The sequence below is a fragment of the Triturus cristatus genome, chromosome 4_1 (assembly GCF_964204655.1).
Source record: "Triturus cristatus chromosome 4_1, aTriCri1.1, whole genome shotgun sequence".
NCBI classification, from domain to species: domain Eukaryota; kingdom Metazoa; phylum Chordata; class Amphibia; order Caudata; family Salamandridae; genus Triturus; species Triturus cristatus.
Genome location: NC_140585.1, coordinates 1248259576 through 1248273290, shown reverse-complemented (window position 1 = coordinate 1248273290; position 13715 = coordinate 1248259576). Strand labels below are relative to the sequence as shown.

Sequence of the window (13715 nt, the reverse complement as noted above, 5' to 3'; positions counted from 1 at the left end):
TGCTTGATGTCCTGGAAGTGACTGTGCCACAGTCCCTTAAGCAAACCTGTCAAAAAGCTCTGAACAATCTGATTGATCATATAAGCAAGTGCTTTAAAATAAGAGTCTGAGATCAAAATAACTACATTTCATATGTCCCATTCCATTTCCCATGAATGGGCAAGGAAATGCAGATTCCCAAATACAAAAGTAATTCTCACCATAATAAAAGTAGATGTATGGCACCAGAAGGGAATAAAAATAAATAAAAGTCCATAATCCTCAACTTACTGTGCCTGATCAGTCCGAGAATCCACTGACAGCTTATGTAAAGAGATGGAATTATAGAAGCACATAAGGAAGAAAATAAAAACAAAACTGCCTTTAAAGTCTTACTATAGAGGAGGGGGAAGCTTGTAGGAACTTTTCTTTTAATAATGGATACAAAATAAGTAATTAAAATACTTTTTACATTAACCTTTCATGCTCTTCTAGGTTACCCAGACTTTTTGAATCTTCTGCCGATGTGTGCATGTCACAACACAACGTAACCGCTCATGCTTGGGTACAATAACTGACCCGGCTGAAACAAATTAGTCTCCAAAGTATAAACAACAAACTCTGGCTTGGTGGAGAGACCAATCGCTACAAAATCTCTCTGCTTCGGCCGAAGACAGGGGATCTGTAAGGCGTTGGCTCAATATAGTTAGTAACACAAAGATCGTGATTGGTCAGCTGCCAATTTACTTGTATCAATGAGCAAGACCAGTGTGACATTCACTTTTCGAACAGGCATGTGACTTTGAAGAACTAATTCAACATCTTCAGTCTTGGGAAGGGGGGGGGGGGGGCGTCGGGGTGTCAATACAGGAAGTAGTACAAAGGTTTCCTACTCAATGCAATTTTGTTTCTTAAAACTTTAAAAACTTTTAAAGTGACAAATCACCTTCCATTTTAATCCATAATTTTTGGTACAAAAGTTATAGCGGCAGTCACACAAATTCACACAGTTTACGGTTTTGGGTAGAAAAAGGTACAAAATATACATATATATAAATATATGTGTGTTAGCATACATACTCTGTACATATAAAACTGACAAATCACGATGTGATTTTCGATGATGTATACAAGATTTAAACGCATTAACCTGATAAATCTGAGTGCAAAAAAATCAGCCAACCTGCCTGCCATCATCCCAGATAGAAATCCTTACACATTGTGCCTTGTGTTGAGTTTGACTCACTCGTAATGGCCATACCCAAGCACAAAAGGGTGTTTAGGGTGCTGAACAAGCTGTGACATACCAGACAGAAACATTTTGCTTTCAGTGTACACAATAGACAACGTCCGAAGATGCACTGTCCATCGCAAACATCCAATGCCATCAATGTGTGCTGCAGCTGCTGTACCACAGGTCGCTTCAAAATGGATGGCTTCAATGATTTAACATTTAAAAAAAAAAAAAAAAAAAAATATTTCAATTGTGCCCTGATGGCCCAAAATCAAAATACCTTGCAGCCTGTCAAGCAATAACTATCAGTGTTAGAATAAAAGACTAAACATGTTCAACAAATATGGTGCCCTTCAATACTATATTAAAATCACTCCCCCAAGATTAAAGTCTTTAACAAATGGACATTTTGAAACCTGAACTTCCTACACATACAACTGTGTTTGGGCGCCTCAGATTGATCTGAGCATCCGTCTGCCACAACGTCCTCATAAAATGAACAGTCCCAAAAGAAGATACAAAATAGTAAAACAGTGTGGACATGTAAGTGAGATTAGTCAGAAGCCGCCAAACGCTGGAGGGATTTCATACATAATTACAATCTTGTGAAAAGAACGAAACCAGATGATCAAACAACAAATAAATTTAAACTGCAACGTCAAAAAAACAGCACTATCAGTCGAAGACACTTTGAAAGAAAAGCTGCATTTTCCAGAGGCTTCTCCGACAACTCCGCTCTCCCATACCCGATTTCCTCACCACAGTTCCAGCAATTTGACTGTATAGACATGAACTCCCATCAGAACCCTTTTCTCAAGGCTTGTGAAGCTTCAGCTGAAAGTACACATTTTTGGTTCAACGAGGCAATGCTCTGCCACTTAGTTTTTACCGCTGCCATTAAACAAAGTTGCAATTTCAGAGGAGGTCCAAACTGACAGTCCTAGAAAAATCGAGGTTAGTTACATGAGCACAAGAAGTGTGCACTAGAAAAGCAACTGCTTCTTCATCCTATACAACATTAATCAAAATCTGCTTACATGGGCTCTATGTAAGGTGTCATATACGTGGGCAGGCTGCCAGCAAAAAACTCTGGAAACTGGAATTAAATATAACAAGGGAATTTTGCCACTCACGACCCCTCATCCCGTTTAGAACTGAATGCAGCATAGGTTTGGATGCAATATAGGGGAGGCCCATAATGTCTATAACAAATATTTAACAAGTATACATTTTCATAAAAATGCTATTAATATATAAAAATAATATTTCGAAAAACAAATGCACAATGCAAGGCAGTTAATCAAATAACATAATCCCATATAGCAGAGCCCTGGAGCACAAACTCATTCTTACTTAACACACCTCCTCAGCAACTTTGTGTATTTTTCAGTCTGTGTTTTTCAGTTATTTTAAATGTTCAGAGTCGTCCAGTAAGGAAAAGTGGGGTAGAATCTAAATAAATCGGACAGATTCTATACGCTACACTTTCACAGCAGAATTGTATTTTCTTTTCTGGTTAATTGATTGATGTGTTTGGCTGGCAAGATACCACCAATAACATAGCGAGCCTTAGGACAAGTGGTATAAATGAACTGCAAAATGGCTTCAAAAAATAATAGTTGTCAAATTTGAGATCTGCAGTGATTTCATAAGTTAATGTAACCAACCCAGGACTGGTCATGCAGAAAGTTACCAATTGTAAACCAAAATTCTTCCTATTAAATCATTAATTAAAAACAATTAATTAGAGCTACACGTGGCAGTTTGAGGAAAGAATTGTAGTGATTAAGAACACATGAGGCACTTTGAATTTTAGAGGATCACGCAAGAGGAGATTTTTCAGACGCACTCAAAAATGCTGTGAAGAAGCAGAGAGCTCGGCAGGAAAGTGCTGCATGTTGAAAGATTTGTAACTGCTCAGCTTCTTACACCTCTTTTACAAGGCTCGAGAAAGATCTTCCCCTACCCTCAGATGTGAAGATTAGCTAGCAACCAGTGTCCTCAAACAAATTAAATTACCCCGATTGGGATCCACCTTTTCCACATTAGAGCCATCATTTTTTTTAAACTAAGAGTCAAAGTTGTACTCCTGGCATGTGCACTGCTAAAATCGACAAAGCACATAAGCTGAAGGCAACTATTCCAACAAAAAAAAGAAAGACAAACCACTTCTGGTGAATATAAATTCAAAAAGGACACTGCTTAAAGGATTTAGATCTTCAAAAATTATGTGACGGTAGTTGCTCGCTCTAGTTACGTTGTGCCAGCGTTAAACCTACAGGGCAAATTCTGCTATGATGAAAAGTACCTTCTAAGCAAAGCTGGAAAAAAAAAAAAGGGTGGAAAGAGTTTACAGTGAATTCTTAAGCGCACCAACAACCGCAGATTTACAAACAAAATGTATTTTGTTTGCTAGCAGTCCCAGCAAAAAAGTGAGAAACCTAAAACGCAATTAAAAGCAGGAACAATAATATGAATGTGTGTAAAATAACATACAAAAAAAATATAGCATTCTCATGAAACCTTGGTCAGTCAGAGCCCGCCCACGCGCCATATAGTCAAAGATAAGGCTCTCTAAGGCGACCAAAACACTTTGGTCTTAAGCACTGCTTTCTTTTTCTTTTTTTCCCCAATGAACTCAATTTATAATTTTATATTTTTTATATATAGATATATATATATAGAATCTGTTTTTAGTTAAAAAGTATTGCATTGATAATATACATTTATCAAGGCATGATGGCTTTAGGTATACCTTAAAATGGGCGTGGGGGCAGAATAAGGAGGTCAACAACAAACATCAGCTCTTGCTTGCAGGCACTGTACCCACCACAAAGGTTTGTCATAATGTTCAAACCAGAAGGGCAAGGTCAGAACGTCTGGCAAATGCGCATCCTGACCTGTACCCTTTGCTGTCATTTGGACCACACTACCCCATTTCCACCACCACTTTTGAATATAGTTCCACAAGTCAATCAAGCCCTCAGAATCCGTTGCCACTTATGTTGATGGAGAGGTCAGCCACCTGCATGACGTTGATACCGCTATTAGCCAGTCGAGCAATGCCCTCGGGCGAGATAGCCTCCATGGCCACCATGCCTGAAGTGATGAGAGTCTGAGGGGTGGGAGTAGATGGTGTGCTGCAGTCGGAACCGGTATCCATAGGGACATTGGTCATAGTCACGGTGCTATTGGGCGAAACCTTCTTGTTTTGGTGCGTTTTGATGTGCTTGGATAGGTGATCGCTCCTCATAAAACGCTTTGGGCATTCTGGACATGCAAATTTCTTCTCCCCTAGATGAAAAAAGCAAGTATTAACAAGACTGATACAAGATTGCACAGTAAAGAAACTGACAAGAGACCTACACTGTTGGCCAGTTTCTTAATGATGTATCACAAGTTGGCTAAATGCATGAAACCCATCAAATATTTCAAAGCTCAGATCCGGTTTTTACTATTGGAGTCATACCATTGTAGCATCACAAACTACTGCATAGATTTAAACAGATGGGGGACCATGGATGTATAATTGTTTTATATTTTGTCACTAAGTTCTAACAATGCATCATACCATGATACGAACGAGAGAGAGAGCATGGCTAGTGGGTCCAGTCCAGTAGTCTGCTTGTATGGCCGCAACTGAGGATACAAGTATAGGCCTATCCCTATGGCCTGAAAATATTTTTAAAATATGGTACCCACCCCACCACCCCTGCAGTTGAGGGGGGCCAGAGGCAGGGCTCTGTGGCCACCACCCTGCTGTACACAGCCAAATGGCATGTGTAGTAGGAGCAGTTGACTGAATATAATTTTATTTAAACTGACAAATTCACTAAGAAAGAAAAAACGTTTACAGGTACCTAGTTGGGTATAGTAATAAGACCTTACTTTATTTTTTAAAAAACTTACAGAAAAAACCCAAAGGTTAAACTGTTGATATAATCTGGAGTTGAAAAAAGATAAAAGCTGTTTATGATAATTTTAAAAATATACCAATCTAAAAATTTCTATTTATACTTTACTGAGCTAAATTTATCTTGAACACACGCCATGCACTGCATATACCCTCACATATTAGATCTTTCATGATCTATTAAATTACATCATTGATGACATCTCAAATCACATCCTACAATTATTGCTACACTGCCCTACAAAATTTGTGGATTTAAAGCAATTGAGCACGCTACACTCATGGCCATTTTTATATTCATCCTAATGGGATTACCCTCTTAAAGACTTGACACTAGCCACAAATGTAAGTCAAGAGGATTATGGTACACATTTGCCACTGAAAAGACACCTTCTGCATGGCCTTATGGACAACCCTCCGTAGTTAATTAAAATACACTACACACATTACCAAAACACTGAGTTAAACTACCTCCAAGTGGGATACCTCTACATTGTACATTTTTAAGCCATCTGCAATGCTTCAAAATCTTCAGCAACCACAATAGTAGAAAATAAGTGAACCAATGTTCTAAGGCTCATCTATTGGTTGTGTCTCGGTTTTCTAATTCTACGAGAGATGGATGGAGCTTCTTGGCTCCCAGAGTCTGGAATCTGCTCCCCTTGCATATTCGTCCACTGTCTTCTCTAGATGTTTTTAGGTGCTCATCGATGACCTGCCTTTTTTTTTTTAGAAGGGCTTTTGGCTCTGCCTCAGTTTCTTCCGGGGTTTTTCCCATCTCTCCTTTGAGCGGTAGCGCCATGATAACTTCAGGTGATCGTTGTGTGCTTTATAAATTCCACTACCATAAACCAATGTTACTTAGAGCAACTATACTAATAAATGCATACGGACCGGTTACTAAAGTGCAAAGGTCAAATTCGATATTACCACAGTTTACTAATATCAACATAAAAATACTGTTTGATGCATCACAGACTGACTGCAACACTTACTTTAAACTGAGGAAAAAAGTGAACACACACTACCATGAAAATTATAAATAAGACAATGAATATAGTACTATTTGTGTGAATATGTGGCATTTAGTGACGTTGAGCTTTGAGGCGTTCTTCCTTCGGATATAAATTTTATGAGGTCGTAAGCTTTGCATTTGATATTTGAGTTATGGGATGAGTGGCTGGTGTATGAATTATGGTTTGAGGAGCCAACCATAACTATTGCTTTTTAACTGCTTTACGATTTCTATTTGGCTTTTAAAATTAATCTCTAGTTTTTTTTTTCTAACAATAAGTTCCCATAACCAATTCTAACATCAACTTCACTAGTACGGTTTGCATTTTTTATGATTTTTTTTTTACTTCATACAAACTTGAACCTGTGTGGGTGGCATAATCCCACCGAACATAATTTTGCGGCGCCTCAAGCCCACCCTATTACAGAATGCCAAACCATGCAGGCCACAAGTCCTGTTCTAAACCAATAGCAGTTGGGAGGGAAGTGGGGATGCTCCCTGCGTGCCATTATGACTTGAAATCCGACAAATCTGTCTCAAACTATTTCTGCAAAATATCCTCTCGGGTGTTCTGTTAAAAAGGAAACAAGCATCTGTGCTTCTTCCTACAGATCACCGGAGTAATATGCCAACAGGCATATGGGATTGCATTAACAATAAGCCGGGAACCTAGATTCTATGTCAGGACCGGAGGCGCGGATTATGCTGTAACTTCCTTTATTCCTACAGCCAGCAGTATTCAACTCCAACAATAACAAAAAACTAGCACTCCCAAGGTGCTTGGGTAGTTCATAGTGTCCACCAATCAGCATGCCCAGTCATCCCCGAAGGCGTGTGCTTCCCGGGTCAACTCCTCTTTCTTTCCTGCTGCCACGCAGTTAAGTTGATTTCTCTTTCTCTCACACGATTATTGTATTAATGTTTGTGTTTTACAGAGCTTTCATGTTTACTACTTGACGATTGCTGCCTGTGGGTTTTTGCCAGTCTTAACGTGCATAGGAGAGCTTCTCCGTCTCGCGCCCGTGTGTTTCTTCTCGCGCCGCATTTTCATGTGGCGGACGCGGTGAGGGGACAGGGCCTTGCCTATAGAACGATTAACTCTTATCGTTCAGCGATTTTGGCATGGCATATGCCGGTCCAGGGTCATCCCGTGGGGGAGCATCCAATGGTTTGTAAGTTGCTGAGAGGCATTCGCTTGTCGCTCCCTCCAGAACCCAGATATTCTTCTCTTTGGGACGTTAACAAGGTCCTTCGTCTGTTCAAGTCCTGGCAGGCCAATAGATACCTGTCCAGGAAAGAATTGTCAGCAAAATTGGCGATGCTTTTATGCCTGGTTTCATGTCGCAGAGTCTCAGATGTTAGAGCTCTGGACATTTCGGGTACAGTGTATACACCTCAAGGAGTTACCTTCCACATTGTCAGGAGGACGAAGTCGGACTCTAGGATCATTTCATATCCAGCTTTCGATCATTCCCCTAAGCTCTGCATAGTTAGGTGTCTTAAGGAATATGAGTCCATGACTGAAGAGACTTGCCCTCCAGGCGCACGTCAGTTGTTGCTTTCATTACGTAAGCCCTTCAAAGCTGTCTCACCACCAACGATAGCTCGTTGGATCAGATGGGTGATGCAAGAGGCGGGCATAAATGTCTCGCAGTTTGGAGCCCATTCTGTGCGAGGTGCTATGGCGTCAAAGGCCTTCTCCCTGGGTGCCAGGTTGGAGGATATCTTGAACGCAGCAGACTGGTCATCGGATTCGATGTTTAAGAGGTTCTACTTTAAGCCAGTCATGGATATGGCCTCGCTGGTGGTGGATAAGCTTTGAACAAGCATAATCCTCGCCTCCGGTCCTGACATAGAATGAAAAATTTCCTAGTAACCATGACGGAAAGTTTCAATTCTATGAAGGATGCGGAGGCGAGGATTATTGCCACCCAGAGCTCTGGAGACCTCCTGTTCCCGCCCGGAAAATGGATTTAGTAGCTTGCCTTTCCTTGGGTGAGCGGGGCCTCGTATGGTATAAGTATTCTCTTTTTAATGGTTTCAATAGCATGCCTTCAGTCATCCTGCTTCTGTGGTTTTGAATGGTTGTTTATCTCGCACTGGAGAACATAGTCATGGGCCTCTGGTTCTTTCTTTCAGGATCTGATGGAGTCAAGAACGAGTGACGAGTTGGACATTAATTCTGGGCGCTGTCTCGAAAGAGGAGTTGACCCGGGAAGCACACGCCTTCGGGGGTGACGGGGCATGCTGATTGGTGGACACTATGAACTACCCAAGCACCTTGGGAGTGCTAGTTTTTTGTTATTGTTGGAGTTGAATACTGCTGGCTGTAGGAATAAAGGAAGTTACAGCATAATCCTCGCCTCCGCGTCCTTAATAGAATTGAAACTTTCCGTCATGGTTACTAGGAAATTTTTCATTACAACTTCTTTCCTACATTCTTGAGCTACAGAGGCTGTCAATGAGGAGGTAAAAAGGCCTGCATTTATTCTTGGAAAAACAAGGGTTTATAGACGATCAGGTAGCAGATGAGAGGGCAGAAATTTCAAGTCACCTGGAGGCAGACGAAAACTATCATGAAGTAAACAGTGGGTGATTTGCACAGAATTTGGCCCAACTCAAAAAGACATGGTCTTCTAGCAGTGCTGCATTAAAATGCAATAGCGGCTCAGTGTAGAGCAACATGATTGGAGGTTCCCTGATAAAATGTTTGCCGCATGACTGACCTTCTGAAAATAAGTCCTTCACTGAAGTTTAAGAAAAGTGCAAAGGATGCCCAAGATTGGTCACCCGCATGAGTGCCACCGTATCAGAGCTATACAGGACATTCATTAGCACCAACGAAACAATAAACACCATAGTATTCTGCGGCAAAAGGGAGACAACTTAAGTAAATCAGTCAGCGCCAGCTGCATCAGTAGGGGTTGAAAGGCGCCGGCATACAGGCCTCCGGCACAGGCAGAGAAGCAGGTCCCACTGACCCCATGGCGCACAGATGCACACTAGAGTGAGCTGGCGGAGGTCAGAACTTAACCAGCAAAGCAGAGGTGGAAGCTGGCACTTAACTGGTGCCGGGCTGCTTACTATTGAAGCAGGATACTGTTCAGAGAGGTCAACCGCCCAACCAAAAGACCTGCCCCATGACTGGGGTAATTTAGAGAGGAAGAAGAGTCCTCCATTTGATACATCCCAATCCTTATACATGCATAATTACTATGGAACGAAGCTGCCCCTCCATGTTTTCCCAGGTTTGGACCGGATGGGGGCTAACGCCATTGTGGCTTCTGGACAAGAAAGAAGAGAACTCCCAATACTTTTAATGTAGAAAGCAAAGACAGGCAGTAGACTGGAGGAGTGTGCAGCATGCAAATTCCTACTGGGGTGGAGATATGGAAAGGCACTGGGAGGGCCTGAATAGGATTTGAGAGTCATTAAGTAAACATTTATGAAAGCCTGCCTTCTTTGTAGGGGACTCTGTCCCAACAGCACAGCAAACTATTTTCTGGAACAACTTGCAGAAGGGGAAGGGAAAGTAAGGAAGGGTTTGCAGGATTGTGGACTGTGTTTGCCACGATCACTATCTCTTTTTCACAGTTCAATTGGCCCACTTTCCAGCTCAATCTGCGTTCCCAGTGGCAAGATCCCTGTCCCACCAGATTGATTATTGCGGCCCAAGAAGGTCTCTGAAAGTAAAAGGGAACCCTGGCCCAGCTGAATTCTATTGAAAGAAAGGTAGGACTCCAGCCCAAGGTAGTAATTGAAGTCAAAGGAGGACTATGAGCGTTTTTGACCTGCATGAGAGTAAAGTAGGACTCAAATCCAGCTATGCATGGGAACGGCCATCTTAGAAGGGTTTTTATCATTCACAGGCAAGTCGTACTGCGATCTCACTCTGCCACCATCTCGCGCACGGATTTATCTATCACCATTTAGGCTAGGATTATTCTGCCCACTATTCGTCAATATAAATTCTACGGCGGAAGCCGATGACTTATCCCTTCAAATACATAATGCCACTTGATTAGTGCACATATCATACCAAGTTTTAACTTGCTCCTTGGTCTCCCCCCTCACCATGGCGCTAACCATAACCAGCCCTATCGATGACCTTCTCTCACCGGTGGGTCACTATACCTTTAAGATTACTTACCCTCCTAACCTATCGAAAAAAAACACTAAGAACTTCAAACATAACCTTCTCAAGAGGCACCTGGAAACACTTGTATCTGATTCACACATATGCACGTCTAAAGGCAAAGTTGTTAACGACCTAATCTTCTGTACGAACTCAAGAGCCCAATGGAGAAAAGCCTTTACATCCATGCTCAGTGACAAATCAAGAAAGAAAACCCTTCATAGTTTTAGACTATCCATTATTCCCTCGCCAATCTTCGAAGGTGACCTCACCATTTCCTTATACAACAATGGGCTCACTCTTATTCAATCATCGGATCAAAACCTAGAACAATTTGACAAAGCTTTAAGAGAATTAAAAATGTGATGGCTAACATTGTAACTTCTCTGTCACAAGAACAATACCAACTCTAACAACTTCAGTGAAACCCCAATGCGTTGCCACCGACACTACCTCCTACATGACATCTTCCTCCCCTACCAGATATCAGGCTGACCCCACACAATGCACTAGCGGAGTTTCCTCTGGGGTCAATCCAAGCCTGCGTACAGCCTCTAAAATATGCTCATTCCACAACTCATTGAACCGCCCTGAACCCTCTAAACATTTGACTGGGAAACATCACTCTATAGTTTGCATTAACAACAATCTAGGGAACTTTTGGGGGCCCCCACCCTCCAATATAAAATTGCCCACAGGCAAATCCCTCTTCTGCAATTCTCCCACCAACACACGTCTCATCAGATCTACAACCCATGTCACCCCCCCCCCCCCATCCCAAATTCAACACCCATGATCCGTCAATTGCAGGTCAACTCCCCCCATTTCATCTTTCCTCTCTTATGAGGATTCCTCTATTACCTCTTCCTCTTTACCTTCCAATGGATCTCATTATCAACCTACCACCATAACTCCCTTACACACGATAAACCCTCGTTCAGTGGGGATAAGCTGTATGACATCAAGAATGATCTTAAAGTAGTTAAAGAAAGCATTCAGATCTTATTGCACATCTTTTTGACAATGGAAAAACTGGGGATCTCAGTTTGAGTTTGTGACCAATCAACAGAACCTCTCCTCTATGCTCAATTACTTCCAAAGGGAAATCTTGGCCAGGGATAACTTAGGGAATACTCACGGGAAATCTCGCCCATACGCTAACAATCACTTCAGACCTAATAGGGTTACCGATCACTTGACTGATACAGACATTAACTCTCTATAACTATCCTACAATTCAGTCCATACTGTATCTGCTCCTTCTACTTTCAATATACAAACTATTACCTCCAATCCTTTTAGAGAACCCAGTGTTAACATCAGATCTATGAACAAGGAAAATGAACTTACGGTCCAAACCGAACACTTCGAAAGCGTTGTCACCAAATCTCACATCAAATCGATGCTTTTTAATTGCAGATCAGCAGTAAGACACGCAGCTGATATTGCAGACATGATCCTCTCACATGATCTAGACCTCCTGTTCCGAACTGAAACTGGGCTCAAGGAAACCTCTACACCAAACCTGGACATTCTAGTTCCCCCGGACTACAAGATAATTAGAATGGAGAGACTAGTTAAACTGGAGGTGGCGTGGCTTGCATCCATCCATCGATCTAATCTCTACTTGAGACAGTTAGTCGGCTCTGGTGTCCTCATACGAACACCTGGAACCCAAAATCTGTAACAATGATAAAATAATATGTACACTCCACACTACCACCCCTGAAGTTAACCCTGTGTTCATTGAACAAATGATGGAGACCAGATCAGTGAAAGCGGACCAATCTCACAACCATATCTTCCTTGGGGATTTCAACCTGCATTGGAACAATGAAAATGATCCATTAGTAAACACCTTCAAGACCTTCCTATACGACCTGAATCTTATCCAAATCTGCAAAAAGCCTACGCATATCAAAGGTTCCACCCTAGATCTCATCATAGTCAAAGATAACGTAATTCAGCCTGATGAGATAGCACTTTGACTGGTCAGATCACCTCAATCTCATTTTGCATAATGGAAAAAATACTGATCAGACAAGGTCAACCTCGAAAAAACAAACAATGGTCTAGAGATCTGAGAAACTTGAACATAAATGATCTTACCAATATGAGTAATATTCTTCTTCAGCTGCCTCACAACATGACAAACTTGGACGATCTCATTAACCGCTACACTCATTCCATGACGGATATCTTCAACGCACTTGCTCCTCCACATCTCAAAAGAATCCCTACCAAGCATTCTAAACATTGGTTCAACAGCTCCCTTAACGAGGAACGACTTAATCTTCGGCTCGCTGAAGATCATGGAGAACTTCTTCCCTAGCTAACCTCAAACTACTTAGGAAGACTTAAAATGCCTATAACAAACATATATGCAGCGCTAGATCTGATCACTTTACATCGCAACTTGACAAAACCAAAAATAGAACTAAAAAACTATTAGAGATCCCCAAACAACAAATCGAACCAACACTCTAATAAACTAATCACAAAGACTCAATCCCAAGTAGTGAGGAATTCTCAGCCCATTTTATTGAAAAAACAAGAAAGATCGAATTAGATCTGCAACTCTTAACCGACTTGCAAAATCAAGCTCTTTACTCTTCGGCCTCTGGTTCACCATCGATGAGCTTTCCTATGATCACTCCAGTTGCCTTTACTCAAAAAAATGATGCTTTGTGGAATACTTTCAGACTTCCGGTTGATCCTGAGCTGCTTAACATATTAGCTACATTAAAACCATCAAATCACCTCAACGATCCGATGTCCACCAAACTCTTTAAAGAGCTTACCTCATCTATTTTACATGAATCCCTCACGCAAGGCCTCATTCCAGATTGCCACAAGATTGGTCAAGTCATCTGCATACCAAAGAAACCTAAGGCAGATTTATCTGAGCCTAACTACAGACCTACTTCTACTATCATGACTAGCCAAATTACTCGAGAAATATGTACATACTAAACTCTGCAATAACATTGATCATTTTCAACTTCTTGACCAATACAAGTCTGGGTTCAGATCAGGTCACAGTACAGAAACCGCCTTAACTCACATTGTAGACGATGTCCTAAATCTACTAGCCTAGAATGAACCTTGCCTACTTATACTGTTGGATCCCTCCTCAGCAACTGATACAGAAATCAGTTTGCAGAGCAGGGAGTATAGGTAAGAAATCAGCGACTAGATAGTCTTGACCAGATAAGGGATTACTGAAGGTAGGTAACTTGATCAACTGATAGACTTCTACCGACAGATTCCTTACTTTAGAAAAGATACCCAAGCACTACCTCCCCAGAGGTGGATCTGCTAACAGATTAGACCAAAATGTCCAGCAAGACCAAACATGGAAAATGCCCATCACAACAGACCTGACTGTCTAAACAATAATGTTTGGTGAACATGTGTAGTGACCCACGTTCCTGCCTGA

At 41.5% G+C, this 13715-nt stretch overlaps 1 protein-coding gene across 1 annotated transcript in view; it reads right to left on the bottom strand.

Moving 5' to 3' along the window:
• Positions 1–3908: 3908 nt before the first annotated feature.
• Positions 3909–13715, bottom strand: part of SP1 (Sp1 transcription factor) — a 92685-nt gene continuing 82878 nt past the window's right edge. The window contains exon 6 of the mRNA XM_085654676.1: positions 3909–4507. Coding sequence (XP_085510802.1) covers positions 4197–4507 — 311 coding nt within the window. The 3' untranslated portion in view covers positions 3909–4196. The remainder of the gene's footprint in view (positions 4508–13715) is intronic.